At 38.4% G+C, this 27,186-nt stretch overlaps 1 protein-coding gene and 1 long non-coding RNA gene across 3 annotated transcripts in view; one reads left to right on the top strand and one right to left on the bottom strand.

The window, feature by feature from the left end:
* MUC6 (mucin 6, oligomeric mucus/gel-forming) overlaps positions 1–27,186 on the bottom strand; it is a 47,477-nt gene that overhangs the window by 14,205 nt on the left and 6,086 nt on the right. Inside the window, exons 3-34 of the mRNA XM_064425172.1 lie at positions 24,490–24,730; positions 23,733–23,859; positions 22,548–22,635; positions 22,039–22,148; positions 20,888–21,095; positions 19,996–20,118; positions 19,222–19,342; positions 18,769–18,907; positions 18,505–18,609; positions 18,088–18,160; positions 17,687–17,824; positions 16,690–16,851; positions 16,049–16,143; positions 15,266–15,398; positions 14,370–14,619; positions 13,225–13,277; positions 12,993–13,102; positions 12,098–12,249; positions 11,206–11,347; positions 10,641–10,751; positions 10,089–10,274; positions 9,428–9,667; positions 8,858–9,014; positions 7,977–8,120; positions 7,400–7,462; positions 6,561–6,608; positions 5,085–5,258; positions 3,769–4,020; positions 3,107–3,148; positions 2,642–2,875; positions 1,906–1,953; positions 1,015–1,458 (exon numbers count right to left, since the gene is read on the bottom strand). Coding sequence (XP_064281242.1) covers positions 1,015–1,458; positions 1,906–1,953; positions 2,642–2,875; positions 3,107–3,148; positions 3,769–4,020; positions 5,085–5,258; positions 6,561–6,608; positions 7,400–7,462; positions 7,977–8,120; positions 8,858–9,014; positions 9,428–9,667; positions 10,089–10,274; positions 10,641–10,751; positions 11,206–11,347; positions 12,098–12,249; positions 12,993–13,102; positions 13,225–13,277; positions 14,370–14,619; positions 15,266–15,398; positions 16,049–16,143; positions 16,690–16,851; positions 17,687–17,824; positions 18,088–18,160; positions 18,505–18,609; positions 18,769–18,907; positions 19,222–19,342; positions 19,996–20,118; positions 20,888–21,095; positions 22,039–22,148; positions 22,548–22,635; positions 23,733–23,859; positions 24,490–24,730 — 4,713 coding nt within the window. The remainder of the gene's footprint in view (positions 1–1,014; positions 1,459–1,905; positions 1,954–2,641; positions 2,876–3,106; positions 3,149–3,768; positions 4,021–5,084; positions 5,259–6,560; positions 6,609–7,399; positions 7,463–7,976; positions 8,121–8,857; positions 9,015–9,427; positions 9,668–10,088; positions 10,275–10,640; positions 10,752–11,205; positions 11,348–12,097; positions 12,250–12,992; positions 13,103–13,224; positions 13,278–14,369; positions 14,620–15,265; positions 15,399–16,048; positions 16,144–16,689; positions 16,852–17,686; positions 17,825–18,087; positions 18,161–18,504; positions 18,610–18,768; positions 18,908–19,221; positions 19,343–19,995; positions 20,119–20,887; positions 21,096–22,038; positions 22,149–22,547; positions 22,636–23,732; positions 23,860–24,489; positions 24,731–27,186) is intronic.
* Positions 1–27,186, top strand: part of LOC135303399 (uncharacterized) — a 34,841-nt gene that overhangs the window by 5,611 nt on the left and 2,044 nt on the right. The window contains exons 2-3 of one of the 2 annotated variants that reach the window (XR_010364893.1): positions 2,960–3,051; positions 14,728–14,844. This is a non-coding gene — a long non-coding RNA (uncharacterized LOC135303399). Of the gene's footprint in view, positions 1–2,959; positions 3,052–6,616; positions 14,845–27,186 lie in introns of those variants that run through there. The other variant, XR_010364892.1, reaches the window with a different exon arrangement.

The raw sequence follows: 27,186 nt of genomic DNA on the forward strand, positions 1-27,186 counted from the left end.
TGCATGCAGCCTGTGTGGCTGGATAGAAATAATCAAAAATGGAGCTCAGGAGCCTCACCTGGCTGTGGGGAGCTGAGCAATGTTGAGGACACAGATGAGGAAAAGGGAGAAGAAGCAGGCCATGGCAGGGTGCTGGTTTTGGCTGTGGTGGGTGCAGAGGACTCTGTGACAGGAGACTCCTTTGCAGCACCGGTTGTTGGGGAAGAGGCCTGGGGCCTCAGGGTTGTAAGTGTGGGCCTGGGGCTGCTGCTGGGAGCTGCTGTGGAGGCAGCAGTGGAAGTGGTGGCAGTGGATGGCAGCCGCGTGCTGAGCGGGCTGCTGGGGGCTGGTGGAGAGCTGGGATGTGGAGAGGCTGTTTCCAGAGGCACTTCTGTGCTGCTTGGAGGGCTGGCTCCTGTGGAGACAGAGGTCCTGGAGGTGCTGCTGATGGAGGTGGCAGCTGAGGTCTTGTGCGTGGTCACAGGTGGCCCAATGTGTGGCACAGTTGACGGTTCATGGGTGAAGGCTGCCAGGAGGAAAACAGGTCAGTTGTGGATTAGGGCATAAGGAGAAGGCAAATGTGGTTGCTGTAGCGCCGGACTGGGAGCACAAACATCAACAACTTCAGCATGCTGCACTGAGTATTTATCAGAGAAGGAGGTGAGACCATGGGCTCTGCCCTATACCTGCCCTCTTTTTTCCCATAAAAAGGGAGGAAAATGACACGCTGCTTTCCTTCAGGCATGATGCCTCTTCCTCTTTCTGGAAGCGGACCCTCTGTGGATGTGCAAGTCTCCCAAGGAACAGGAGCACATTAAAGTTTGCCCACTTCAGAACTGACATGGTGGCCAATGTGAGAGTGACAGGAGCCCCAGGGCAATACCAAATGACAACCGCATTATACTGCTGATTCAAAAAAAGTGGGAATGGAGAGCAACGTTAAAGAAACTAATGCAGAAGTGGTCTGCATTGGTGAAATGAAAGAGAAAAGGGAGAGCAGGCAGAAGTAGCAGCACAGGTAAGAGAGAGCCTTACCAGGCTGTAGGGAGCTGAGCCATGTTGAGGACACAGTTGAGGAGGGAGAAGAAGCAGGCCATGGCAGGGTGCTGGTTTTGGCTGTGGTGGGTGCAGAGGACTCTGTGACAGGAGACTCCTTTGCAGCACCGGTTGTTGGGGAAGAGGCCTGGGGCCTCAGGGTTGTAGGTGTGGGCCTGGGGCTGCTGCTGGGAGCTGCTGTGGAGGCGGCTGTGGAAGTGGTGGCAGTGGATGGCAGCCGCGTGCTGAGCGGGCTGCTGGGGGCAGGTGGAGAGCTGGGATGTGGAGAGGCTGTTTCCAGAGGCACTTCTGTGCTGCTTGGAGGGCTGGCTCCTGTGGAGACAGAGGTCTTGGAGGTGCTGCTGATAGAGGTGGCAGCCGAGGTCTTGTACGTGGTCACAGGTGGCCCAATGTGTGGCACAGTTGACTGTTTGTGGGTGAAGGCTGCCAGGAGGGAAACACAGGTCAGTTATATCTTGCTGGCTTAGGGGTATTTTGGTGATATTGACTGTTCTGTTTTGGAGGTTTTGTGCTCAGTTATGGCCCAGCATGGGAGGCCTAGTTCCCACTAAATCTAGTTGGATTTGGGTTTGGTTTCTTTTTTCAGTTAGTAACAGTGCCCATTATCCTACATATGTTCCATCCTGTCCTGCTTCTCTTTCGTATGTGCTTGCTGTTGACTATTTTGAAGGTTGACTTCTAGCTATTTATATCATCTCCTTCTTCCTGGAACAGCTGAGTGGGGAAGGGGTAGCATTTGTTTACTGGTAGTTTAAAACTGTCCTGCTGCAGACTTGTCTTGGAGGGATCCATGGGAGAGCCATAGCTACTGAAGGATATGGATGCATTGGCTGGGATGACTCTCATCTCTTTCAAGACCAGAGCACTCACCTGTTACTACTTTAGTAGTTGGTGTCTTAGCTCTGGTTGGCTCCCTTGCTACAAAGAAAGGGATGAGAGAAAAAAATCATTGAGTCTTGGGAAGGATGCTAGGCAAAGCATGTTGTGGCATCTCCCCAAAGGAGGATCAACACTAAGACAAATCTGGCACATGGGTCTAAGTGAAAGAACTTCAGCCTGGAGTTGAGTGCACACTTTCTTGCCCACCCTCCACTGGTGACTCTTGCACTTGGGGTCAGCATGAGGTCATATTTGTTGAATGGCACTTTTCATGGATGTGCCAGGGCCTAGGCATCCTTTGGCTGGAAATGATGCCTTGGGTTATGCCTCTCACTCAAAACTGTCCTGAGCTGGAAATTGGAGATGTGTTTCCAGTTTCCCCACCTTTCGTTCACCGCTGCCCCACTGTGCATTCTCAGGGCAGCACTGTAAGAAGAGAGAGATGTTTCAGCTTGTATCTGATTGGTAGATATGGGGCAGGAACTCATGGATGCCTGAACCCTCAAGAGAGACCAGTGCCCCAGAGCCAAAGCCCTGAAGCTGCAGGGAGAAGGATACAGTCAGGATCACGTGTGGGTCAGGCCCAGGACCTGCTGGTGTCCTGTGGCAATAGCAGGGGGAACTGACAACAAAACTGAAGCCTTTGTGGGACATGCTTCTTAGAAGAGAAGGGTGGGAAGCTGGAAAAAGCAGGCAGAGCAAAAAAAAGGTCAGGAGGGAGCCTTACCAGGATATGATGTTCCCAGCTGGGTTGAGGAGAGGGAAGAAGCAGATGAGACTGAAGTGACAGGCAAAGAGCTGGAGCTTGGAAATGTCCTTGTCAGTGGAACTTCTGGGCTGGTGGCAGGGCTGGTCTCTCCTGGGACAGAGGTGCTGCTGGTGGATGTGGCAGGGGTGGTCTGTGTCTGTGTCATGAGGTGCTGTGCAGGCTGTGTCAACGTTGTTCTTACATGGGTGACAACTGCAGAGAGAAAAGCACAAATTGATTGAGGGTGGGTCTGAAGGGTGCCTCTGACAATGTGACACTCCCTGCCTTTTTCTGAAGCTCATGAGGAAAGAAGAGTCTTGCTTGGATGCACATGTTTCCCCTCCCCAAGTATTCAAAACCAGGCAAGACCATCATCTGGAAAAACTGAGGTAAGTGAAGCAGAGTCTTAGGCCAAGTGCATTCTCTCTAGTCCCTTTTACTCACCTTCTGGGTAGTGCAGAGTGGTTGCTTCGGTTCCCTCACTCTCTGTGGTGAAATAATGAATATTAGTAATGGTTGGGAGCTGGTGAGCTTCCTAGAGGAAGCTGTTATTGCTTGCACAGATATATGCACCCCAACAGTACTTTGTGGGAGAGACCTGGATATGGGAAAGAATGTACAGCTGCCCTCCCACTTCAGTAGACTTCCCACCACACACTGTCCCAGCCTGTCAGTTGCTAATGTAGCAATTCATGTTGTCAAACAGTCTCAGAGGAGACCATCCTTGTTTGTTTATTGAGTGTCAGACATTCAAAAAGGTTAATATTTTTGGGGGGAGTGTTTCTTACAATGGGTAGGGGAAATATATATTCTGTGGACTGTGAGTTATCAAGAACTTGCTTTGAGGCATAGAGAGATTTTGTCTAAATTTGGAGAAGTGTCAGAAGACAAATCTTAGCTTTAACATCATATTTGGAGGTCAGATGCTTGTTCTGTTGGCAAGACAAATCTCCATTTTAATCACACTTCTTATCCATGTCCTTTCCTTTCTGTTAGCAATGTTAAGACCACTGGTAAGAATGCTTGGCTTTTTTTATAAGGAGTATATTGACATATGCCTTGTGAGTGATGGCTTCACCTGACAGATGTAAGAAAGTGTTATTTACCTGCTGTTGTTAGTTTAGGCTGGCTGAAAGTTGTGGTTTGAGTAGGTGTTGGGGAGGTTGCCATTTCCCTTTTGGTGGTGGTCTTGAAGGGTGGTGAGGTGACCCCTACTTGTTCTGTCTCAGTTGAAGCAGCGGTTGATGAGGGAAGAGATTTTGGTGTAGTGGCCATGGTTCTTTTCACTGAGGTGGTCATGGAAGGGGTAGTGATGGTTGTAGTCATGTTTGATGTGGTAAAAATTGATGTTGTATGTTCTTTTGGAATAAAGGTAAAAATATAATGTGAGTAACCAATTCACAGAAAAATTAAAACCAGATAAATTATAAAGAAGATATTAGTATTTTAGAGATAATTTTTTATTTTTCAAATATTTTCAGTATGATTGTTGTATTCATGTTCTCATAAACTTACCAAATATTTCTGAGCTTGTATTTTTCTATTGTCTCATATCTGACTTTGTTCTAATTTTCTGTATTTTTCTATATTACATTTGTTTAATATATAAGTAGTTAGCTTTGTTGTCACTTTGGCTAAAGTCTATATGGGCTTTGTCCATTGGCTTTTATTATGTTTCAAATCAGCCATACGTGCAGCTTTATGCAATTTGTATTGAAAAGCTAAATAACATCATACTGTATACTCTCCTTGCCTCAGTGCACAAATCATCTGTCACAATGTCAGCTTTCATGTATTTTGACACCTTTGGAACCTATTTTTACCTCTGCTTTCCCTGACAGCCATGGTCCAAGATGGTTTATTAGCTGAAGTGCATGCTGGTAGGAGGCTAAATGAGGCTCCACAAGCCACAGAATCAGAAGGTAATTGATGCTGGCAGAGTCCTCTTCCAGAGAACAGGGCTTTAGAAGCCTAGACAAAGCTGTTACACTGATACCTGTGTGACTCTGCTTTGGGGCTTGCTTACATTATTCAGAGTCAATAGACTGGGTGCTTCTTGAACTCCATAAATGAACCAGTGGAAAAGAGGCTGAAGCTGAGCTAATAAACCCAACTGGAGCTGGGCTTGCTCACTGCTTGTAGAACTTCTAATTGTGTTTCTCAGTTGACTCACTCTTTGGTTGCATTTTTAACCTAATGCCTATATCCTATATCTTTTTATGCACTTTCAATCTACACTTCTTAACATTTCTAGTTTAGAAACTCCCTCTGGAAGCTTGCTTTGCCTGCTTCATGATTTGGAGTCTAATGCTTGGATGTTGTGAATTTGAAATGCATTGCTATGAATGGTATCTCAACAATGAACAGAGGTTTAGAACAAGCTTATAATAATTAATTTTAGGAAATAACACTAAAAACCTACCAGTAGTTGACTTTATTGTGACAAGAGGTTGTGAAGTTCTTGGAACTGTAATTTTTGCAGTTATTGTTGGATTTGTAGTCTCAGGTGATGCAGTTGTTGCAGAAGAAGTACTGGGTTCTGTTAGAAGTGTGCTTGTGGTAGAGCTTCTTGTTACTTCAGGTTGCACTGTTGTTACTAAGAGAAAAAAAATCAAAATTAAAAGATGAGAAATAGTCCTCAATAATCTATTGATAACGTATCTATATTAATGGAATTTTTCTAAAGTAAAACAAGTGTTTTTATAGCTATTATCAGTAGCTACTATTAAAACCCATTACCTTTTAGATTAAACCTTGAAGAGCTGTTATCCATTGCTTCCTTTGCTATTATGTGCAGTGAATACATTAAACAGGTATTCCTGGAGATACTTTATACCTTTTTCTTTGATTTAAAATGAATTTGGCATAAACACTTGTTCATATCAGCAGAGCTGGAACAATATTCCAACCCTATATAAAATAGTATCCATAATTTTATTATTCACACAACCGACAGTATAAAGTTTTCCAATACCATATGTCTTCAGGGAAATTATTGGAATTTCTAACAAATTTAAGATCAAGATATGTAGATTCCTTTCCTGTATCAGGCTATAGGAATTTGGTTTAGTCAGTCAACACATTTCCATCAAGATTTTCTTCAATTGTTGAAGTGTTATATGGCCAGTCCCTAGTCAGATATGACATACATTTATGTGAGATCCTTTTCATCACGGAATCATTGAATGACTTTGGTTGGCTTAGATCATTAAAGGTAATCGAATCCACTCCCTCTGCAATGAGCAGAGATGTCTTCAACTAGATCAGGTTGCTCAAATGCCTCTCCAGCCTTAACTGAATGCTTCCAGGTAAGGGGATTCAACAGCCTCTCCTGGCTGGAACATCTTCCTGTGTTTTACCAGCCTCATCATAAACTATTTCTTCCTTACATCTAGTCAGAATTTATTCTCTTCTGATTTAAAACCATTACCCCTTGTCCCATCACAATTGGCCCTACTTAAAAAGTCTGTCTCCATCTTTCTTATAAGCCCCATTCTAGTATTGAAAATTCACAAAGAGGTCTCCATAGAGCCTTCTCCTCCTCATGCTGAACAACCCCAGATCTCAGCTTTGTCTCACAGGAAAGGTGTTCCAGCCCTCTGGTCATTTTTGTGGCCCTCCTCTGTCTTTCTTGAATTAAAGATTGCAGAGCTGGACAGAGCATTCCAGGTGGGCTCTCATCAGAGCAGAGGCCCTTTCTTGCCCTGCTGGCTATGCAGCTTTTGATGCAGCCCAGGATATTATGGTACCAGGGTATTTTTCATAATTTCATCTTATGCATGTGAAAATGATAATGCTGCCATATCACACAAAAAATGACACGATTGATTTCAGAAACACTTATCAGGACATAATATCAGTGTCTAAGTTACACAGTTGGTCAGCTGTGTAAACTCACCTGGTGAAGGTGAAGATGGTTCGGGTGTGGTGGTAACGTTTACTTGTCCTGTTACATAAAGGCAAAACAGATTATATTTGTGAAAAAAAAAAAATTTAAAATATCCCTGATAAGGCAAATCTCCTCTGATTGGATTCCAAGAATTCTGCTAATTACTGAGGTATTCCTGAAAGTATTTAATTTTACATATTTCAGTGGTCAAATTCACATCAAAGGACTTACTTACAAAGAAATCAATATATCTCATTATTATAATGAACACTAGTAAGTTTTTCTATCTTTGTTATGACTTTTATGGCTAACCTCAGTTTTCAGGGATAGTGGAACATGGTTTTGTATCTAAAGGAGATCACTAGCTAAGATCCTGGTTACACAAGACAAATTTTATAATGGGAATTTTGTTCTTAAGGTTTTTTTACATCTGCATGAAAATCCAAACTGTCCAGCTAGAATCTATCCAAAACCTTATTTATTAAGATAGGTTTTCATGGAAACAAGCTATATGGTAATAAACCTCAAGTTAATTAAAAAAAAATCTAGAAAGATATTTATTGAGTCCAGTAGCTAAATCTGCTTTTCTGCTAGACGTTTCCCCTTTTTTCTGTGAAACGTGTTGAATACCTCTGAGACTCACAGCTCTGCTGTGCCTGTGCCTCACACAGATTAGAACACCAATACTGTATTTTACAAGCAGTATAGTAATGGGTTTATTTTGAAAGGAAGTTGTGTTTAGATGAACACTCATTTATGAAGAGATACTAGAAAAATATCTTCTCTGAGTCTGTGCAAAAGTTGTCGTATGGTTTTCAAGTTACTGTGGAGAAAGAAATGCTGCTTACCACATGGCATGCACCTTTCTTCTTCATGGTCAAAGTATTCATCATGAGAGCAGTTGTAACAGCCTGAAGAAAGAGGAAGAGAAGTTTGTTTTACATTTCTCAGAGAAAGGCATTTAATTTACACTATTTATAATTGAATATATTATATATATGTTATTAAAAAATAGTATAAAGTTCAACATCATCTATTCAGGTAAGTATTTCCAATGTTATCCTCAGAAGGAGGTTTTGTCTATGTAGGAATTTTTTAGTTTCTCCAGCTATATCCATTTGTTTAAGAAAAATATTAATTTCTCTCTCCATGTTTTCTTTCCTAAGTACAGTGCATTCTTTTGATTTGGTGCAAGTTAAAATTTCTCTTCCAGACTGGCTGAGCCTGATATAAAGCTAAATATAGTACATCTACTGAGTTGATTATGTATTTAAAACACTACTGGTAAGGGAAATATCAGCAAAACTTCTTCCAAAATAACATAAATTAGATTATTATTTAACTGTAATATGACTGATTAAAAAAAAAAAGCACTGAAAATAATTATGTTACTGTTTCCTGGTTTACAGCAGAAGAGGTTATTACCTTCAATATTGACGTATTTGTAGTTTTGATTTGGACAGTTACAAGGCCTGTAGTGCCAGGTGCATTTGTCATCGTTGTAGTCATAGGAAAAAGCATCATCAATTCCTTTTCTGTTATGAGAATTGTAATACTCACAATAGACAGCTAAAAAAAGGACAAGCAAGAGAGAAGATTTTTCTTTTTCAAATTAATGGCATACTGGGATACTTCCAAAGTACTAGAAGGAAGACAAAATTAATTAACAGTTGGAATAAAAAAATGCCACTGCAGTGATTAGCTTGTGATGTAAATGCATATTTTAACTTGTGGAAGTCAGGGGTTTTTTTGCAAGTACAGTATGCAGACATTTCCACAACTTTTCATACACAATATATTGAAATGTGGAAAGAAATCCATCAAGATGACAACACTAACATTGATTTATAGCATGTTCATCCTCTTTTTTCCTTTGTATTTGCTGTTTTGGAACACCTTGATGTCATTTTCCTGTTTTACAGTGTTCCAGCCAACACAGCTGTCTACATTCCCTTGACATCCATACAGAAACTGATTTCATCATAGCTCAAATAAAACATTCTTTTTTTACCATTTCATGCTCTCTCTGCTGGCAAAATCACAGTGCACTATACACTGATAGCAGAAGAAAACAATCTGCTTTCTGTGACCACATTACTTTCTCTCTCATTATTCCATGGCAAAAAGAGTTAAAATATTTTGGTAAAGTACAGATTTTGAAACCCAGGTGTCTGAGGTTAACTCTTTGCCCACAGACAAAATGCAGACCTTGAGGTAGTTATTACTAAGTTTCCTATGTTGCCAAATGAATATACTGACAATAAAAATCTCTTAAACCTGTTTAAGGAGAGCTTAAGGAAACTCACGACAGAACTCAGGGGTCCTCCAGTCAATGCAGATGCCTTTTTCCAAGCATGCCATGGCATAGACTGCGATGGCGTCACACATGCACTGACAGTCCCCTCCAATGTCACACCCACAGGAGTCTCGGACACAGGCCTCATAGTAGGGCATCCGATTCACCTGCATGGCAAGAGGAAGGGATTCATTTTCCAGGATTATACTCTATGTATATGCATAGCCACTGCAGTATTATCCACATTTCTTACTGGTTTTCATCACCTGAAAATGCATTGATCAATATGAGGCATCACCAACAGACTGACTAATTCCTGATTCTTAAGTCTTCACTCTTTTTTCACTCTTTTAGTTTTAACTAATCAGTTAATAGCATATTTAGCATTTGTATCTACAAAATGGCTGGTGAAGTGCAAATAAAAAAAAAGAAAATTAACATAAATGTGAGCTATAAACATTTTAAAATGTATTTTATTGAAACATTTTGCCAAATAGAAAATCACCTGTTGGAGGTTGAGCATTTGGAAGAATATGGATTATGCCTATAAATAATTTTTAAAAAGCAAATAAATTCTTACCTTATTGTGACAGGCAGAAAAAACATGGCTGTTGATGATGGAACATGTCTTTTCTGCCCATGCTTTACGATAAGGGTTCTTGCTACAGGGGTCCACTACAAAGTACACATCCCCACAGAGAGGATTCTCTTTCCAAGAGTTGACAAATTCCAGCTCGTTTGATGCCACATACTTGCTTCGAGTTTCAAAGTCATCCTTCATGTTGCCATTATAGTTACCACACAAACCACAGATTGTTTCCTAGATTCAATGAAAGCATCAATATCAGTTCAGCAAGTTAAAATTCTCACCTTCCCTTTTGATCACTGACTGTTTCCTGTGCTTTAGGAGGGAATGTCATCTACAAATACTCTCTCATAACATACTTGTGAGTGGGTTTCTCGTCTAAACTGTAAACTGTCACTATTTAGAGATCTAATTCAAATGTGCAAATGCCTAAATTACAAACATTTAGCTAAAAAATTTCCTGAATGCAGTACAGAAATCCCTTAAAAGTTAGCTTCTTGTGAAGATCTCTGCTGTTTTGGAGATAATGATAAAACTGAATTGCTGGTAGCATTTCTGGAAAACCTTTGCTATCACAGAGATTCAAGGCAACCATGATCAAATGTGCAATTCAATCTGAATGGAGGGACACTTAAAGGAAATTTTTCTGCAATACCTGTGTTTCTCTGGAGATCTTGATGAAGAAGTTCATGTGCTTATTCCAAATAAGGGTCATGTTGTATTTTCCTGGGATAATGATATCAAACATCAGGTGAAGGGCATTCTTTTTCACTTTGTATCTTATACCAGGATTTTCCCCAGAAATAGCAAAGGTTTCATCTCTCAGTATGATTGTCAGATTCTGGAAGAAAATTTATCTGAAAGTTACAACTTATCAAGTTTCAGTATTTTCGTTGCTGAAGTTCAGCTGCTGTAATACTGCAGCAGGAAAACAGTATTTTTTGATTGAGCAATTCACTGCAGAGTGAACTTCAAAATTTCCTGGCTTCTACATAGACAGGATTCTTGGAGAATGAAACAACATGAGAATTAAAGAAACCCAAACAAACAGCTATGGCATTTCCTACTAAAACCAAGGCTCTAGGTTTAGCACATAATTTCACTTACAAGATCCTTCTCTTAAGACACGGCTAAAGCTTCCAAAAAACTAAGAAAAACCTAGTCTTAAAATCTATTCAGCTGGATAATGGCAGAAAGAAGAGCTTACCCCAAGGTAAATGCTGATGGATCTGGAGCATGTAACTCCTGATTTCCCACAGATGACATTCTCAGTAACAATTTTGAAAGAGGAAATGGGTCTGCTAATACTGCAGCCATCCTAAAAAGAACCCCAAAACAAACCACAAGAAACACAAAGGTTCAACAGACTGTGCCTGAAGTCTTCCAAGTTAAAACATAAAAGTATAAGAAAATACAGGATGCTTAAAATGTCACGAATAATTCTGTTTTGGGAGGTGATGACTTCTGCTTTGTTGGTAACTTCCCTAAAAGACATATTTATCTGGTACAGAATACAGTGACTATTTAAACAATTATATTTTTAAAAAATCTAAAATTGGTTATAATTGCATTAAAATTTTGGTTTTTTAGAAGTGGAATATTTTCATTCTAAGCATTGAAATAAATATAATATATAGAAACTTAGTAGGTGGTTATAAAGATTCAAAGTGCTGTATTGTTTATTGATGCATCCTAGCATATTTTTATTAGTCTCTTAAATCCAGCTATTGCTTGATGCTGAGATGCTGCTGAAATAATCAGAAGCAGGTTACCATAGCTAATATGTATTCACAGTTGCCATCAAACACAAAACGCTGTCCATCAAAGGTGGTGATGTGGCCTTCTCCATACAGATTACAGGTGGAGGAACACCTTGTTTTCTGAACACATTTCCATTTGCCTTTTCTGCAAGTGCTGGGAGTGAGAAGAGAAACCACACTCAGATTTCAAAGAAATGCCATCTTCGCCTGCTTATTTTTATATATATTCACTTTTATTGATAACATGTTTGATTAATTGACTTATGTACACTGAGACCAAATTACAGTTAATATAAGAACCATAATTAAACTTTATGGACTGCCTAGAAAATGAAATAATAATAAAGAAGAAATCTTAGATAATGTTTGTGCTTTTTAAATGAAAGAAATAGTATATAAAACCCATTTATTTTTGCTCTTAACGAGATCAGAAGTCACTGCTCTGTGTAATTTGGGGAGTGTTTTGTTTTTTTTTTTTAATAATAGATTAGTAACTGGAAAGGGAATAAAGTACTCTGAGAATGCTGCTAAAGAGATGGGAATCTTTTTCGGGGTGATTACTTTTACATACAGAAAAGAAGAAAATTTTTGCCCTCATCTTTACTTAAGTGGGTTGTTAATAATTCTTGACTTTGTATCATTTACAGTCACAGGCCTTACTGGATGCCTTTATTCCTGAACATACATAAGGCAGAAATTGTCCCTGAAGCTGGTATAATGACTCTTATCCATACATATCCTGTCAAATGTTAAGCTTCTCTCGTTAATCCCTGTACTCTGTCATAGTATTTCTTCTTTACAGCTGTTGCCATTTCCTACTCTCCAGTCAGTTACACACTTATTTTTATTTGACTGTACACTTCAGTGAAACAGAGGATCTGCAATGAAATACTCTGATTCTTACCAGATCTCACATTCTGTCTGGATTTGTTCACCTCTCCCATAAGCAAGGCCGCCATATTCACATGGACACTCCTCAGCTGGCACACACCTGCCATCAAGATTTTCATAGAGGCCATCAGCACAGACACAGCCTGATTCACACTTTGTGGGTATCTGGGAAAGGCCAACAGATTGCAAAACAAAAAGACAGGAATGTGAGATGCATTTTATCCTGGATGTGAATGGTGTCAAAAGTGAACCTGTGCTAAGTCGTGTTTGGGCTTGATTTTAGTTTTGTGATGTTCCTTGTATTAATATGCTGTCAGTTGAACTAGTTTCACTGAAGCTGTAACATATACTTGTGGTCTGAGATACTAAACATACCTGAAGACTCTGAAAAACATATCTTCCATCAGTACCAGTCTTTCAGAAACAGTACAACAGAATATTCTTCATATCAAGGAAGCTTATTACAATTCTTCCAATTAATCTGTTTCCTTAATGTAAGAAAACCCTATCAGGACAGCCCAGATCTTCACCTAGCCCAGGTCTCCTGCATTCTGTGACCAACAGCAGCAGAGAGTTCAGAAAAAAACAGAACAGGAAGCATAAACCCCATATTTCCATTGACATGGAGTCACAGCTTATGGAGCCAGAGATTATAGCCATGTAGTTAAGAATCCTCAATGGATTTTTATTCTAATAGAATTTCATTCATTAATTCATGCAATTAATTTCTTTAATCAATTCTTAAATACATGTGCCATTTTTTTGTCCACAGACTGATATTTAACTGCATCATGTAAGAAAAAATAATGCCTTTAATTTGACTAGAAGCAATGTAGCTAGTTCTAAGTAACAACTAGAACATTCTATCTCTCTCAAAAGGATAAATATCCCAGAGCTGTGAAACTCACACATTCAATTCCAGTAGCCAGCATCTGACAGGTAGGGGCACATGCAGCTCCATACTTGTTTTCTAAATTGTCAGAACATGATATGTATTTCTTAGGAGCTTTGCAGTTTTCTAGGAAAAAGGAAGAAAAATTAACATTGAGGAGAAATTAACACAGAAGAAAATAGCAAAGTAGTAATTTTACAACATAAAGGACAAAAAATGTTTATAAGTAAACAATATCAGACTCATACCTGCAGGATTTTGAGGTTTGCCTGTGCAACTTAGCCTCCCATTAACGCAGTAGCTAGGAAGAAAAAGAAAAATCAATGAAAACCTCTTCTCAGAAAGAAATTTTGATTTTTTGCAAAATTTTTTAAGTAAAACGTTTTGCTCATGTTACTACCTCCTTCCCATCATTTGAAGTGGAATATGAGTCAACATGTCTCTTCACTTTTTGTATTATACAATAACATCAGTTGGGAAAATGAATGCCAATTATCACTAGTAGGCAATTGTCACTATGAGCTGTTGAGAAAATCTCCTAGTATGAATAACCAGATCTCAGCTATTATTGTTTATTTTTCTCTGTAACATTTCCAAGCTGAAGGTAAGTAAAACGTTTTCTGTTCAGTTAAGAATATTTGTAGTTTAGAAAAGAGCAAAAAAAAGTCTTGAAAAAGAAATTTATGCTATTAAAAATAAAGGAGACTCTACTCGTTTGGGCTGGAATGGAGTTAATTTTCTTTGTAGCAGCACAGTGGTGCTATGTTTTGGATTTGTGACCAAAACATTGTTGATAACACAATGTTGTTTTAGCTGGTGCTGAACAGTGTCCCAGCATTCTTGCTCATCAAGTTGCTCTGCCAGGGAGGAGGCTGAGAAGCAAGGTATTTTCATTCTAAGTGAAAGCTGGGAGGGGACACAGCCAGGACAACTGACCCAACTGACCAAAGCAAGATTCCATACTATACCAGCAATAAAAGCTCAGGTAAAGAAGGAAGAAGGAGGGATGTTCTGAGTTACAGCACTCGTCTTCCCAACAAACCCCATTATGCATGGCAAATTCATGATTTCCTGGAAACGTCTGAATGGCTGCCTGCTGACGGGAAGTTCTGAATCAATTCCTTACTTAGCTTTGATTGTTCATGCTGCTTTGCTCGTTCATGCTGCTTTGCTCACTAAATAGGCTTTTTGCTTATTATTAGTAAAGAAACTTAGTAAACTGTCTATAGCTCTACCCATAAGGTTTCTTGCTGTTGTCCTGATTCCCCTCCACATCCTGCTGGAGTGACTAAGTAGCTGTGTGGTGCTTGTCTACTTACTGCAGTTGTAGTACCCTTGACACATACATGAAGACCCCTCCATTTTCAGTTTGTTCACCTTTAAACACACTTACCAGGTGATCCCACCAGTCATTGTTGACTGGTCAGGCAGGATGTACTTTCTGTCCTCTAAGTAGCAGGGACAATGAGATTTACGAACACACTCATTCTTGTGGTTCAGGTACATTCCTTTAGGACACTGGCAGCCCTCAATAGGAATATCAGTTGGATGGCATTCCAGGGCTCGGTTGGAGAGTGACAAACATGTCCTGTCACATGCCTGGGTGTTGTAGCTGAATGTTTGATTGCCAGTGCAAGTAATGGCTATAAAACAAGACAAGAGTGTATGTTAAACTTCATTTACTGATCGTCTTCCTTGTGAAAGATAATGTCCTTTTTGCTTACTATGTGCTGCTTATTTTGTGTCAACAGTTTCAATGCTTAATGCTTCCTGTTGCTTCTCTTCCTGTGGATTTGGAGCTCTAGCAAAACATGTTGCAGACCAAGACTTAACAGCAAACTATGCAGCTGTTCAGAAGTTTCATGCAGGTAAAATACCTTACAGCTTTTTTGTGAATCTTGGAATTTAATAATGCAAAGGGAATCTTAGCAGAAATATCAATGTATTTTTCAGTAACAGTGAAATCCGTGCCTATGTCTGAGTTGCAAAATAATAAAATAGAACTAGTGTAAACTGGCTACAGATTTTTTCTTATTTTACAGGATAGCTTTATTTTTCTGGCTATTCTGTAACTTAATTATCAAGTCCTGGAAGTATCCACATGTTCACCTTAAAGCATATGAATAATCTTTTTCATATAGTCTTGAAATAACAATGCTGTTGCGACAGACACTAGAAGGGTATCCAACAGTTAGATATTTGTTACCAAATTGCAGCTCTTCTTTCTGATCACTATTTCCTCATTACTCATCTGATGGCAAACCTCTAAGAGTTGGTTCAGGTACTCACTACAATTGTCCATACTGCTCCTCCAGTTCTCAAGGATTAAACCCATGGAGCTGCATGCTCGTGCATATGATCCCAGAGCAGAACAAATATAAGGAAAGGTCTCTTCATAATTACAGGCTTGGTAGACACATCTCTGAAACCCAACACACAGAGAGTACTTTGTTACTGGGGATCAGACATTTGGAAGTGCTAAACCCTGAAGGTATTTGAAAGATGTGTGGACGTGACAATTAGGGACATGGTGTAGTGGTGGACTTGGCATTGTATTTATGGTTGGACTCAATCTCAAAAATCATTCCCAAACAATATGATTCTATGCTGAATTACAGGACTAAGTCACACAAGATACATACTGCTGCATAACTAAAACTGATGGAAAATATCTGAGTAAGTGCATTGCTGATGTAAATAAAACATATTTAGTACCCTAAAAAATGCCTTTGTTTATTTTCTGCTTCTCATTTAATATTCAAAATGTTTTGTGTAGATTGGCAAGTATACTAAACTCAATTATGCACATGGTAAAATCAACAGTTTGCACAGTTAAAGATGTTGTCATGGACAACTGCAGCATGAGCAAAAATATTTTCTGATTCACAAGGATGGGACTGGTGCCTGTGACCAAACAGACTTTCAGTGTGGTGGAGACATAATTTTCAAAACCACACCTGTTCCTAAGCTTCTCTGCATTGCTGATTCAATGCATGGGACACCGTATATGAGTCCAATTCTGGTTTATATTTGGACTCCCTCTGTACAACATCCATCATAATAATTTCATACCTTGTAGAAAGGAATAGGGTTCACCACAGCATGGCATTTCTCAAACACTGTACCCTTCTTGGTCAGAATGGAGCAATGAGTCTCAGCAGATATTTCTAATGAAAGTAAACAATAAACATTAAAAAGGGAAAGTTAGGAGGAAAAATGGAGAAGGAAATTTTCAAAAAATTTGGTGTTTTAGGTTAACTTTCGGCAATGATGTGCTGAACAACAGGACAATTCCTAGCTTGTTAGCTTTCAGACACTATTCTTGTACAAGCAGCTCAGTAGAGCTTTTTTTTTTCTTTTTCACCATCTTTTTTAAAGACCAACAGCAATGGAGACTTGGGAAGACAAAACCTGGATTTCAGTCTCAGTACTGCTGAGCAAAGCTAAGACACTCGTGAACATTGCAGTTTCACTAAACAGGTCAAACCACTCTCATTCATCATCTCAATCCCAGATCTCTAGAACGGGATCTGATGAGCTTGCACTTGATATGTATTCTAGAAAGCAGAAATGGCTTGTTGGTGACAGAATTTGTGATGTTCAATCCTCTCAGTCTCTGTTTCTGTGCAGCTCTCTCCTGTCCCTGGCATGGGCTTATGGAAGTGTTGGACAAAGCCAGCCAGAGATCTCTTACCACAGCATCATCTACTTACTGTTCAGTTGGCTCAAAGCGCAAGGGTCAGTCTCTCTCTCTAAGGCAGGATGGCAATTTCCTGCCCTCCAGGAATCTACAAACAGGGAGGCTGTCCCTTCAGTGATATCCATGCTAGTCATGAAGTCATCTGTAGTGTCTCCATTGTAATTGCCACACAAACCTGACAACATCAGAAATGCAAGGGACAGCGGAAATTAAAGAATGTGTGCACAATGGCCTATGTTTCATTCTATAACAGTGAGACAATTGATTCAAAAGCTCTACATAGTGTCAATGACTACTCAGGTCAAGTAGCCAGAGAATCTTGATTATGTACACATTCAGTCACTGAGCCTCTGCCTCCTCAAGTTAAGAGTGTCAGCTTCTAATCAATGACAAAATCATAGGGAAGATTTTGTCTTTTTTTTAGAAAAAAGTGGTTTTAAATAATGTAAAAGAGAAAGGCCATGAAACACTTTTGAAGTTGCCTGTTTTCTCATGTATATTAAATGCATAAGGACAAACAATATGCATTTAGGCTTTTGTAAAAGCCAAAACCTCTCTGCAATTCCCCATAATCAGAATGCAAAATATGCTTGTGTGGCTAATGTTGCTGTGCAATAAACATCTCCATCTGGTGATTACCAGCTCAGAAGCTTTTAGATTCTTAGGCTCATTGTGTTTACAGTGGTCGTGCACTACATTCAAAGAACTTTGTGCTTCAAGATGCAGAGACCACACAGACTTATTTGCTGCTCCTTCATTGTGCAGTATAGCATATATTCAAAAAGGCACACATAAAATACAGAACAGTATTGTGTTATGTATGAAAAATGTGACATCTCTAGTTTCTTCGATTCATTTTAAAGTTACTAGCAAAAAATCAATTCAGTTTCCAATGTATTTTTTTTCCTTTGAATCTGGAGAAGAAAATTGATTTCCTAAAAGATCAATACTAAGTTATCAAAATTATACTCCCTACATTTTCTCCTTTGCAAGGGAACTTGTTTACTTACCTAGTGTCCTGCCTTTGAATTGTGATCCAACTTTCACATAGGCCTGGAACACAGGTGATGTTTGAACTGCAAGTTCCAGCCCAAAGTTTGTATGCATCTGAACGTACATGGAGGACTGTCTGAAAACGGTGATGTCTCCTGAAGGAACAAGCACGTTTAAAAATAGAGATGTTGATGATACTGCAAGGTAACGATTTTAACACATATATAAATGTTCTAGCACTCTGTCTACACCTCTTCTCCCACACACAACTCTCCACAGAGGAACAGATGCAGCAGGAGAGACTTTAACCTTCCTCTAAAACCCCTGGTATTAGCAACTGAAGGATTGTGAAAGATACTGGGTTGTGTAAAAACAGACATTTAATTTGGATATAACTTATATTCCACCTTTTTTTTACCTGATCTGTAAGGCAGCCGCTTGAGTTCATCATCATCAGTAAGGAGATCATTCTGAGAAATCACAATTTTGTCCTGTAAGAAGAGGACATGGAAGAAGAAGTAACTAACTATCTTTACAGATGCTATTCATATGTTAAGTCTATACTAACTATACTGTTGACGATCTATGTAAAAGAAAAAATTAATTCAAGCATTTTCTCACACTATAACATGCTGCTTTTAGCTTTCACTTTGAAAATACCTTCCTGAGTTGATGTAGCAACTGAGATCTTTACTGTGCATACATGAGCAGAAACACATCTTCAGTATTTATTGTCAGTAATTTTTAAGTTCAAGCTACCAGCAATGACTGTGAGCACATATTTTGCTAATCTAGTGATAAAATGCTGGATGGAACCTGTGGAGGGAATACCTACCTTTGTAGATTGGTAAATTATAGCACTAAGTGAGGTCTCAGAATGAGAATAACCAGTCTTTTCATAAACAGCCATTAGGGTTCCATTGTGTGGCAGGCTGGAACTCTGGAGGGAAATGGAAAAGAGAAGTAATAAGAGAAGCCTATGTCAGTACAACAATGATTTGTAGAATAAATGTGTATCTTATGAAGTCCTCAGTTTGTGTTCCAATAGGAAACCAAAGACTGGCTAAAATATATCCATGTGATATTCTGTTGAAATTACCTTCATAAGAACATAAGTGCAAACCCCATGGAATCGATATGGCCTCGAATCAAATGTGGTAACAAAGGAGCCTCCTTCCAGTGAACACCTTCCAGGGCAGGGCAAGTCTTTGCAGTTCCACTGACCCATCACACATTTACTGCAGAAAACAAGAAATGCTGTGCAAGGTTATTCTTTTCTTCATGCTCTAAAAAACTCAGCTACTTCCTAGCAATGAAATAGGTTGTTTTTATCACTTTTCTCCTTATGTTTTCTATGCTTTGATTTTCTTTGTCTACATATATCAGTTGAAGTTGCTCATCTTAATTCAAAGTTGCTGAACTCTTGTATAGATTGTCAGTAAACTTTCCTGAAATGTGAAAGGTGCTGCCCTTTGAAAGGTTAGGCAAAATTTTCCAACTGTCTGGTACAGGTACTTTTTATTCTCTCATGGAAGCACCTGTTGCTACTCACCAGGTCCTACAAGCTGCTTTCATTGTCTCACCAGGAGCATATGTTTTCCCATTCAGTGTACATGGACACTGGCTAATGTGAACACATGTCCGATTCTTCGAGATATCATCAAGAACCGTTCCTGCCAAAGAAAATAAAACATTTTTCTCCATCCTCATTTAGCACTACAGTTATTATGGTGTGAGTGCTTTCTGAAATTAGCCTGAGAATGCTATTCTTGCACTGCTAGTGCCCATACTCAGATGTAACATGCAGGAAATTTTCTCCTAATTAAAATGAAACTGAATATTCACAAGCGACATCAGCTTTTGACTACTTTGTCATATGAAAGTGCAGTTAATTGTCCTATTTTGAAATGCAAATGATAGTAATAATCACAATTTCTGTAATGAGTTAATCTTGAATTATTTTTAAAGGAATTTAAAATTCCCATAATGCAGAAATTCTCTGAGGTATGCTACCTCTTCCTTGTGCCAGATCAATGTATTTAAGTAAAGAACTTTAAGCAGATGTCATATCTTTATCCCATCAAAAACCACGGTCTTGTGAGGAAAATGTATTCATAGCTCTGCTCTTGTGAAGAGTGACCAACCATCTTGAAGGACCACAATTACTCAAGACTCCAGTTACATTATGTTACCTGAGAAAGAGCAGTTCTAGCAGCACAATGCCCTGAAATGCACAGCTAGTTCATTATTAAGCAGTCCATTCCACTTGACTGGATATGTGCAAAAAACATTTGTGTGATCCATTAAGAATATGATGAAATGATACCTTCTGGACAAAAGCAGCCATAGGTACAGTGACTGGAACAGCTGTACTCTGGGTTGGAACAGGTTTTAATACACGGAGAACCACATTCCTCATAGATTTGGTTTGCAGAACATTTTCCCACAGCTGCAACAAAGAGTGGGAGTGTTAAGATTTTTAAAGTGTAAACATAGAATATTTAGTCTGCTACCTAGCAAGGAAAAGACCTTCTGATTTCTGACACTAACATTCTTTTATCCTGCCTCAATATTCATTTCATCATTTCAGTATTTGTTACCACCATATATTCACTCTGGCTTTCTTTCATTTTTCTTGCCCAAAAAATTGGAAACACTTTTTCAGAAGCTTGGAGAATAGCAAACAGCCCATACTGCAGCCTAATGAAGTACCAACAATCAGATTTTCTGTAGTACTCCAAGGTTTTACTTCCAATCAGTCATTATAAATAAGAAGGCTGAACATCTGAAAACCATCTTTGAATAAAGGGAGCTATGGCAATTATTAGCAAAAAGGTTCAAAGACTTCAGGGGCTATTTGAAAGCGCTCTCTCTTCACTGGCTACTTTTCCAAGTACATTAATAAGAAAACTGTTCTTGGAGCAAGCAGCCTCCTGTAGGAAGTTTGAGAAGTTTAACAGTTTTCACTTGGTGAATGTTCATCTGTTTTATTGTCACTGATCTAGACACAGAAGATATGTTTTGAGCTTCCTTCTTCTTTGAAGTTTCCCTGCTCTCCTTACAGCTTTATCAAAGACCACTGTTCTCTGCAGAAAATAATTTGTTTGATTAAAGACAGTAGAGACTTTTAAAAATATTCCAGTTATCATCATTATTTCTCTATTTAAGACACAGAAAAGTTAAGCATTGTCTCTCATGAATAAACCATTTGAACTTACAGCAGAAGTTTTCAGTTCTCCAGTTGAACACCATTTGGTGGGACATGGCACATTGCCTGGAATACTCTGACAGTGTAGAGCAAGTGCAGTTGTTTTGCCCTGGCTCACTGCAGTCCTGCATATCAAGCTGACAACGAATGACAAACCTATCCTTGGGCACACTGCAGGCTGGTGACACTAAATTAAGTAGCTGAGAGCAGATCATGGCCTGAATAAAAAGAGAAAGAATACTGTTCCTGGTGGTGCTTCCTTCATATGAAAACCATACTGTTAGTTATTATTTCCTTGTTGGTTTGTTTGCTTTTCCCCCTAGAGTTTTATAATGGATTTTTGACTTAAAATGCATGAGAAATTCATAGGTAGAAGGGAATATAAATTCATTGTACAATAGAAAGAACTTGATATATTGAAATAATTCCACTTCTCATTATGTTGAAAATTAAGTCACTTTCTTTGCCATCAGCCCCCCTAAAAATGGCTGACAACATTACACACAGGAAATGTGTTGTCTCATGGCAAACATGAGACAACATGTTCCATAAAAAACATCCCAGATATGAAGATCAGAAAATTAATTCCTCTTTGAGCACAGACTTGGTGCATTTCTGTTCCCCTGTAAGTTTGTGTTGCCTATCATGGTGCCTACTGCAGTATAAGGTCTCCAAGGTTCTCAGGCACACTGACTTTCTGTTCATTTAGAACTGTAAGTGATAGCAGTTGATGGTGGTTGTCCCTGTTATCAGTGCTGCTGTCTGGCAATATGTCGTAGGCATTATGAGTATCTTCAAATCTGTACAGCTTCTAGTGCCAGGTCTCCAGGTGCTATATAAAAAGTTCTTAAAGCTTCACTGGTTTCCATGAATTTCCTGTGATGACCTGCCTGAAATTCCAGAAAGTTCTGAGCTAAATGCAGGCTGATTTTTATGAGTGATTTAAATCTATCCTCAAAATTGCCTCTGGCCCTTTTTTCAAATATGTTTTTTATTCAAAGAACTCCTTTTCTTTCTCATATCATGCTATACAGATGTTGACTGTACACATTTTCATGGAAGTAATTTCTATGAAACCTCTGTCTCCCTGTTGTTGATTTCTATCTATCTTGCCCCCTGCTAAGAATCATGCTGCAGAGAAGCCAAGAAGATCTTTCTTACATATTTTTTGTGAGGAACAGCAGAAATTGGTATCTCCTCGGACAGGCAGATCTCTGATGGGTCATCCATTTTTTGTAATGCAGCAAATTTATATGTATCCAGCAATTTACCTGGAAAATAAAGGGTTATAATTTGTCAGGAAAAAGACTGCATTGATTTGTTTACTTGTTGCTGTGATGCAGCAAAACTCAGATTTTACTCTTTGACTGTTAAATGTCCTACTAGTTAATTTTCCCAATGATAACAACTGCCTCTCGTGGAAGTCAGGAGAGTGTGATCCTTACCACCTGTTTCTAAAAGATAAGAGTCCTTATCACTTGTGTGAGGAACCCATTATGTTATGCTCATAGCAGATAACAGAGTGTAGCATAATCATATGAGGTATGTTGGTGCCCCATGGGACTGCTTCACTCAATTCTGAAACACAGCAATGCTATCGCAGTATTCAATTTTCACCTTGATTCACTTTAACTCGTTCTCCTCCTTTCTGAAATGCCCTTGTCTCTTACCTTCACGGACAAATTCATTCAATTCATAACCATCATAGTTCCCACACATTCCACATGTTTTCCCCATGTATTTTTTTTCAGCCAAAACCTAAAATAAAATACAACAAAACATTTTAAAGGATCACCCTAAGTAAAATTACCTATACAGCAATAACTTTCTCAAACACATTCAGTTCAAGCACCCAGTTAAAAGTGATTCTTCTCATTACTTTCAGTGAGTGTTTTGGAGTAAGAATTTTTTAAGCAGTGAAGTCTTTTCCCAATAGGCAAATAATGATTTTTTTTAATTAGTATTTAATAAAAAGGGTAAGATTTGAAGAGACAGAGAATTGAGGGGAGATAACATTCTAAAGAGCCAGGAAAAAAAGAAAATAATGCTGAAGCCTTACTAATACCTTTGTTGACACAGTATGAATTTCAGGTTTCTTAAGAAACTTAAAGCTACGGTAAGAAAATCTATTTTCATAAGAAGGTTATTCAGTTCTCTATTATTCTGGAGACTAAAATGGTAGTGCTACTACTGCCTACAATTAATTATTATGAAAATCTTAGATCAGAGAAATAAAATCATATTCTTTGTATAGTCAGATTAATCCATCAGAGTAGCATTTTCTCTTATATATGTGATAATAATGCTGATAAATCTCCCAGACAATTTACATCTCCTTGTTTTATCAAACAATTTAGAATTCAGGGTCTTTTGTGGCAATATCATCACAGGTCACACTGAGAAAATGTAATAGAGATTTTAAAGGGAAAACCTGAAAAGACTGAAAAATAAGAAAGAAAAAATAAACTGGTAGAAGAACTCAATATTTGAAACCAAAAGAAGTCCCAGGGAAGCCCAATAAAAAAGACTAAACTATGGCATACAGTATTACGTTTTAAACAACTTTAAAAAAACATATCTTAAGAAAAAGATTGCAGCTGCTGGAACACCCTAAGGAAAGATTAAAACGTGTGATCCACAAATCTCAGCACTCATGGCTTTAGCTAACTACCAATGCTGCAAGGGAAAATAATACGCAAAGTTGTTTATTTCAAGAGGAATGGATAAAACAGGAAAAGAATAAATATCAAAATATTAAATACATGCAACAGCATCCATTAAATTCAGAGAGTCCTTGCCATTCCAGTAAATCAGTAAGAATTTCCTTCTCTGCTCTATGAGAACATTTTACTAACCATGAGGTAGTCATCATTGTTCCACATGACCACCAGTTCCATCTCCATCAGCTTGGCTACCAGGCGGATGTTGCGTCCATAAGGGGCTATCTGGATTCCATTGCTGGTGTAAGGCAACTGAATGACACTGAAATAAGGTGAGAAGAGAAACCAACCTTGTAGCAAGATTATGCAGGTATTAGTTATTTATTTTGGATATGATACACACCCAGTCTGAGTACTTGCAGCAACATGAAACAGATTTTTTTTCCTTTTTAACTGTGACATTTCAAAACACATAAAAGTTTGTGTTGATTGAAAATCCACATGAGCAGTTTCATAGTAGGATGTAGGATCACCAAAAAATGCATAGTGATTCTACACTACTGACAATGTTTGCACAGGGCGTGGCATCTTCATTTAGTTTGGTTTCATTAGAGCAGAGTTATATGCTCTAATATGTTTCAAGAACCATGAAGTTGGTGTGGTGAAACTAACACTGATTATCCTGAGGAGAGTCTGTGGCGTTTTAATATTTTAATATAAGAATCATGACTGAAAACTGACAAGATCAGAGAAACCATTAAGAGACTGTTGTAGAGCGTGAGAGCTTGATGGGAAGCAATGGGAGTAGAGTCCAGTTAGGTGTGTTACCTTTAGTAATATGATAATTCATTTTTGACACAAACCAGTTGTGCTATATAACTCCCTGCACCTGTTATACATAACTCCCTCCCTTCTCTAAACACTTCATGCCCCAGTCATGGCAGAATCTTACCCAACACTTCTGACAGAAATGCTGCCTTTCTCAACAATGACAACAGAAGGTCCAAGCTCAATAATGATCCTTGCAATTTTTTTGTCCAGCCCACGACGGAACTGAATGTTGAAGTCTGGGCTGGTCTCATCACATACAGTTGCAAAGATGTAGTTGCAAGTCCCAGTGAAGTCATACTGGTATTTATCAAAGGTTGAAAAATGCCCTCCTCCCCAGGTAGAACAGGAATCCTTGCCCAAAACTATAAAAGAGAAAAGAAACATGGATTTAGCATATTTGCTCATTCTGATTAGCATTTCAAATATAAATACTAGGACGAGCTATTAAGCTTATGCTCAGATAAATTCTGTAAACAACCTTCCAGCTCTCTGTTTGGCTTTTTCTTTTCTTTTGTAATCTCAAAATTTTATCTCAAGTCAGGAAGTGAAACAATATTAGGAGTGAGAGTAATATTCTCATTTACTTTAAGCAGAGGAGAATTCCCTAACTTCCTAGCTTGGGAATAACCCTTTCAATTCCTATGGGTAATAAAAAGATTTGCCTTCTTATTTCAGTCTGCTAGATCTGTTTGCAAAGGTGACAGCTTGCTACTGGACAGAGCCTTAACATCACAAGCACAGCATTTACCAAGCTATGGCATTACTGTATCATGATTAACTGCACAGTCAATCACCAGATATCCAGTCTTCAAAGCCCAACTTGTAATTCCACACTCTCTCAGCTGTGTACTCGTGTGACAAAGTTCCAGCCATTATTATAAATATACAGATTATTTTAATAAATTTTAATTTTTAAGAAGTAAAGAATGTTCAGATTTTAAGAAGTCTGGAATGTTCATCTGAAGAGACAGATTTTCAGATGTGGAAATGAGACCAAAAAGAAGAGATACAACTCCAGCACATGCTGTTAAATAGTTCTGCACCTACTTACACCATCTGAACAGTCCCTCTGAAGCTGGTAATTTTATTGAAGTACCTAAAATCATGTCCTCAGTTTTGTATTTCCAGACTTGTTGATTGTTGCTTGACTTCCAGATTGTTGCTTTCATTTTTTAATTATTTTTGCTTATGGAATCATATGACGCTCAGGTGTCTTAGCATATATCTTAGAATTACAAAGTATCACATAAGTTTATCAAAGTCTACATGCAATTTATATTTATTGTTTTAAAACATCTCTTTTAACTGTAAAGGAGAGATCAAATAACTGCAGAATGCTACTGGTTTTATCCAGGTCATGCAGAAAATTCTGTTTCCCAATGTTACCTGCTGGCAAAAAGTACTCCTCTTCCACACTTCTGTTCTGTCCTGAAGGTCTGACTGGAAAATAGGAATTGGCTGATTGTTATCATTGATCCTTCATGCCCAAGTCCAGCTGGTTTAATATACTGTGCCTGAATGACACTGACCACCAAACCCCAGAGTGTGCCAAGGAATGATTGCCCAGAGTCAATGGTCAATGATTGGTCAGAGTGCAAGAGGTGCCCCTTTCAATAAATACAGGAGCACGGTCACTGTATTTGTTTTAATTTAAATCTTATCAAAGAAAAACAACAAATGGGAATGTCAATAACTCAAGGAAGTTTAAATCCAGATTATGTGTTTGTCTTTTGAGTTCAGCTTTTAGTAAATAATATCTAGGGATTTTCTTTTAATTAGTCTATATCCATGCTCTACTGTTTCTCTTGTTGTAAGAGCAGACAGCGATGATTTCCTGAATACTTGAGAGTTTTTTGCCAGATTAAAAGTCTTTCAACTATTTTTTACTTTTAAGGATGAACTTCATGTAGCTTTTCCATGCTTATACTGAATAAGAATTCTCCTAATTCAAGCCACTCTTTTTCTTCTACCTAAAGAAATTATTATTCCAATACATTTTTATTTGATATCATTATTTTTGTTCTACCCCTCCCATTTTCCCCAAATTGGATAAAGAATTTCATTCAACCACTGATATGTAAAAAGCTTTTGAGTACAGAGAATTCCTTTTAATGGTATGCAGAAGTAAAGCATGATATTTTCGTGTAAAACATTAAAATTATGAATTACTAGGAAGATTGTCTGTAAACAGAATAAGATAGAAAAAATTCAGACTATTAGGACTGATATTTTTACTTATTTTAGAAAGGGTCTTGTGAAAATTTTTGTGTTTTCAGAAGGGCCATAGCCTTCTGTATTCCTGTAGCAGAGTAACATCATATCCTGTAACATATATTATGTTAGCATGATGACATTCATTCCTTCTTGCCATGGACATGGAAAACTAGAAGACTATTGAATTAACTTAAATTTAGAAGTCAGTGCCTCACATTTCTTCAGAAAAGGACATGTGAAAAAGTGTGTTGGTTCTGCCTAAGGGTTGATGTAGCTCTGTAATTTATTTCCAGCAGTGACCATTAATAGCCTGCTCAAGGGAAGACTACCATCAGATCAGGCCTATGTACTTCCAGAGACATTCCCTCAGTCTCCAATTATTTTCAGTTCAGGGAATTATGTGAGGCTATTGAGATTCTTCTGCTTACCCCTCCCTTGTGCTCTGGCTTGCAAGTCCTTGTCCACCATCATTTTGAAGTGAACCAAAATTTCTTTGTAGCAGAAAATTCCACAATAACCACAGTCAAAATTTACCATTACATTTTAATTATGAATTAACGTTTTAAGGATACCTGCCTTTCCAACCATACTTCTGATAGCTAAT

Source organism: Passer domesticus, chromosome 6 (genome assembly GCF_036417665.1).
Source record: "Passer domesticus isolate bPasDom1 chromosome 6, bPasDom1.hap1, whole genome shotgun sequence".
In the NCBI taxonomy this organism is placed as follows: Eukaryota; Metazoa; Chordata; class Aves; order Passeriformes; family Passeridae; genus Passer; species Passer domesticus.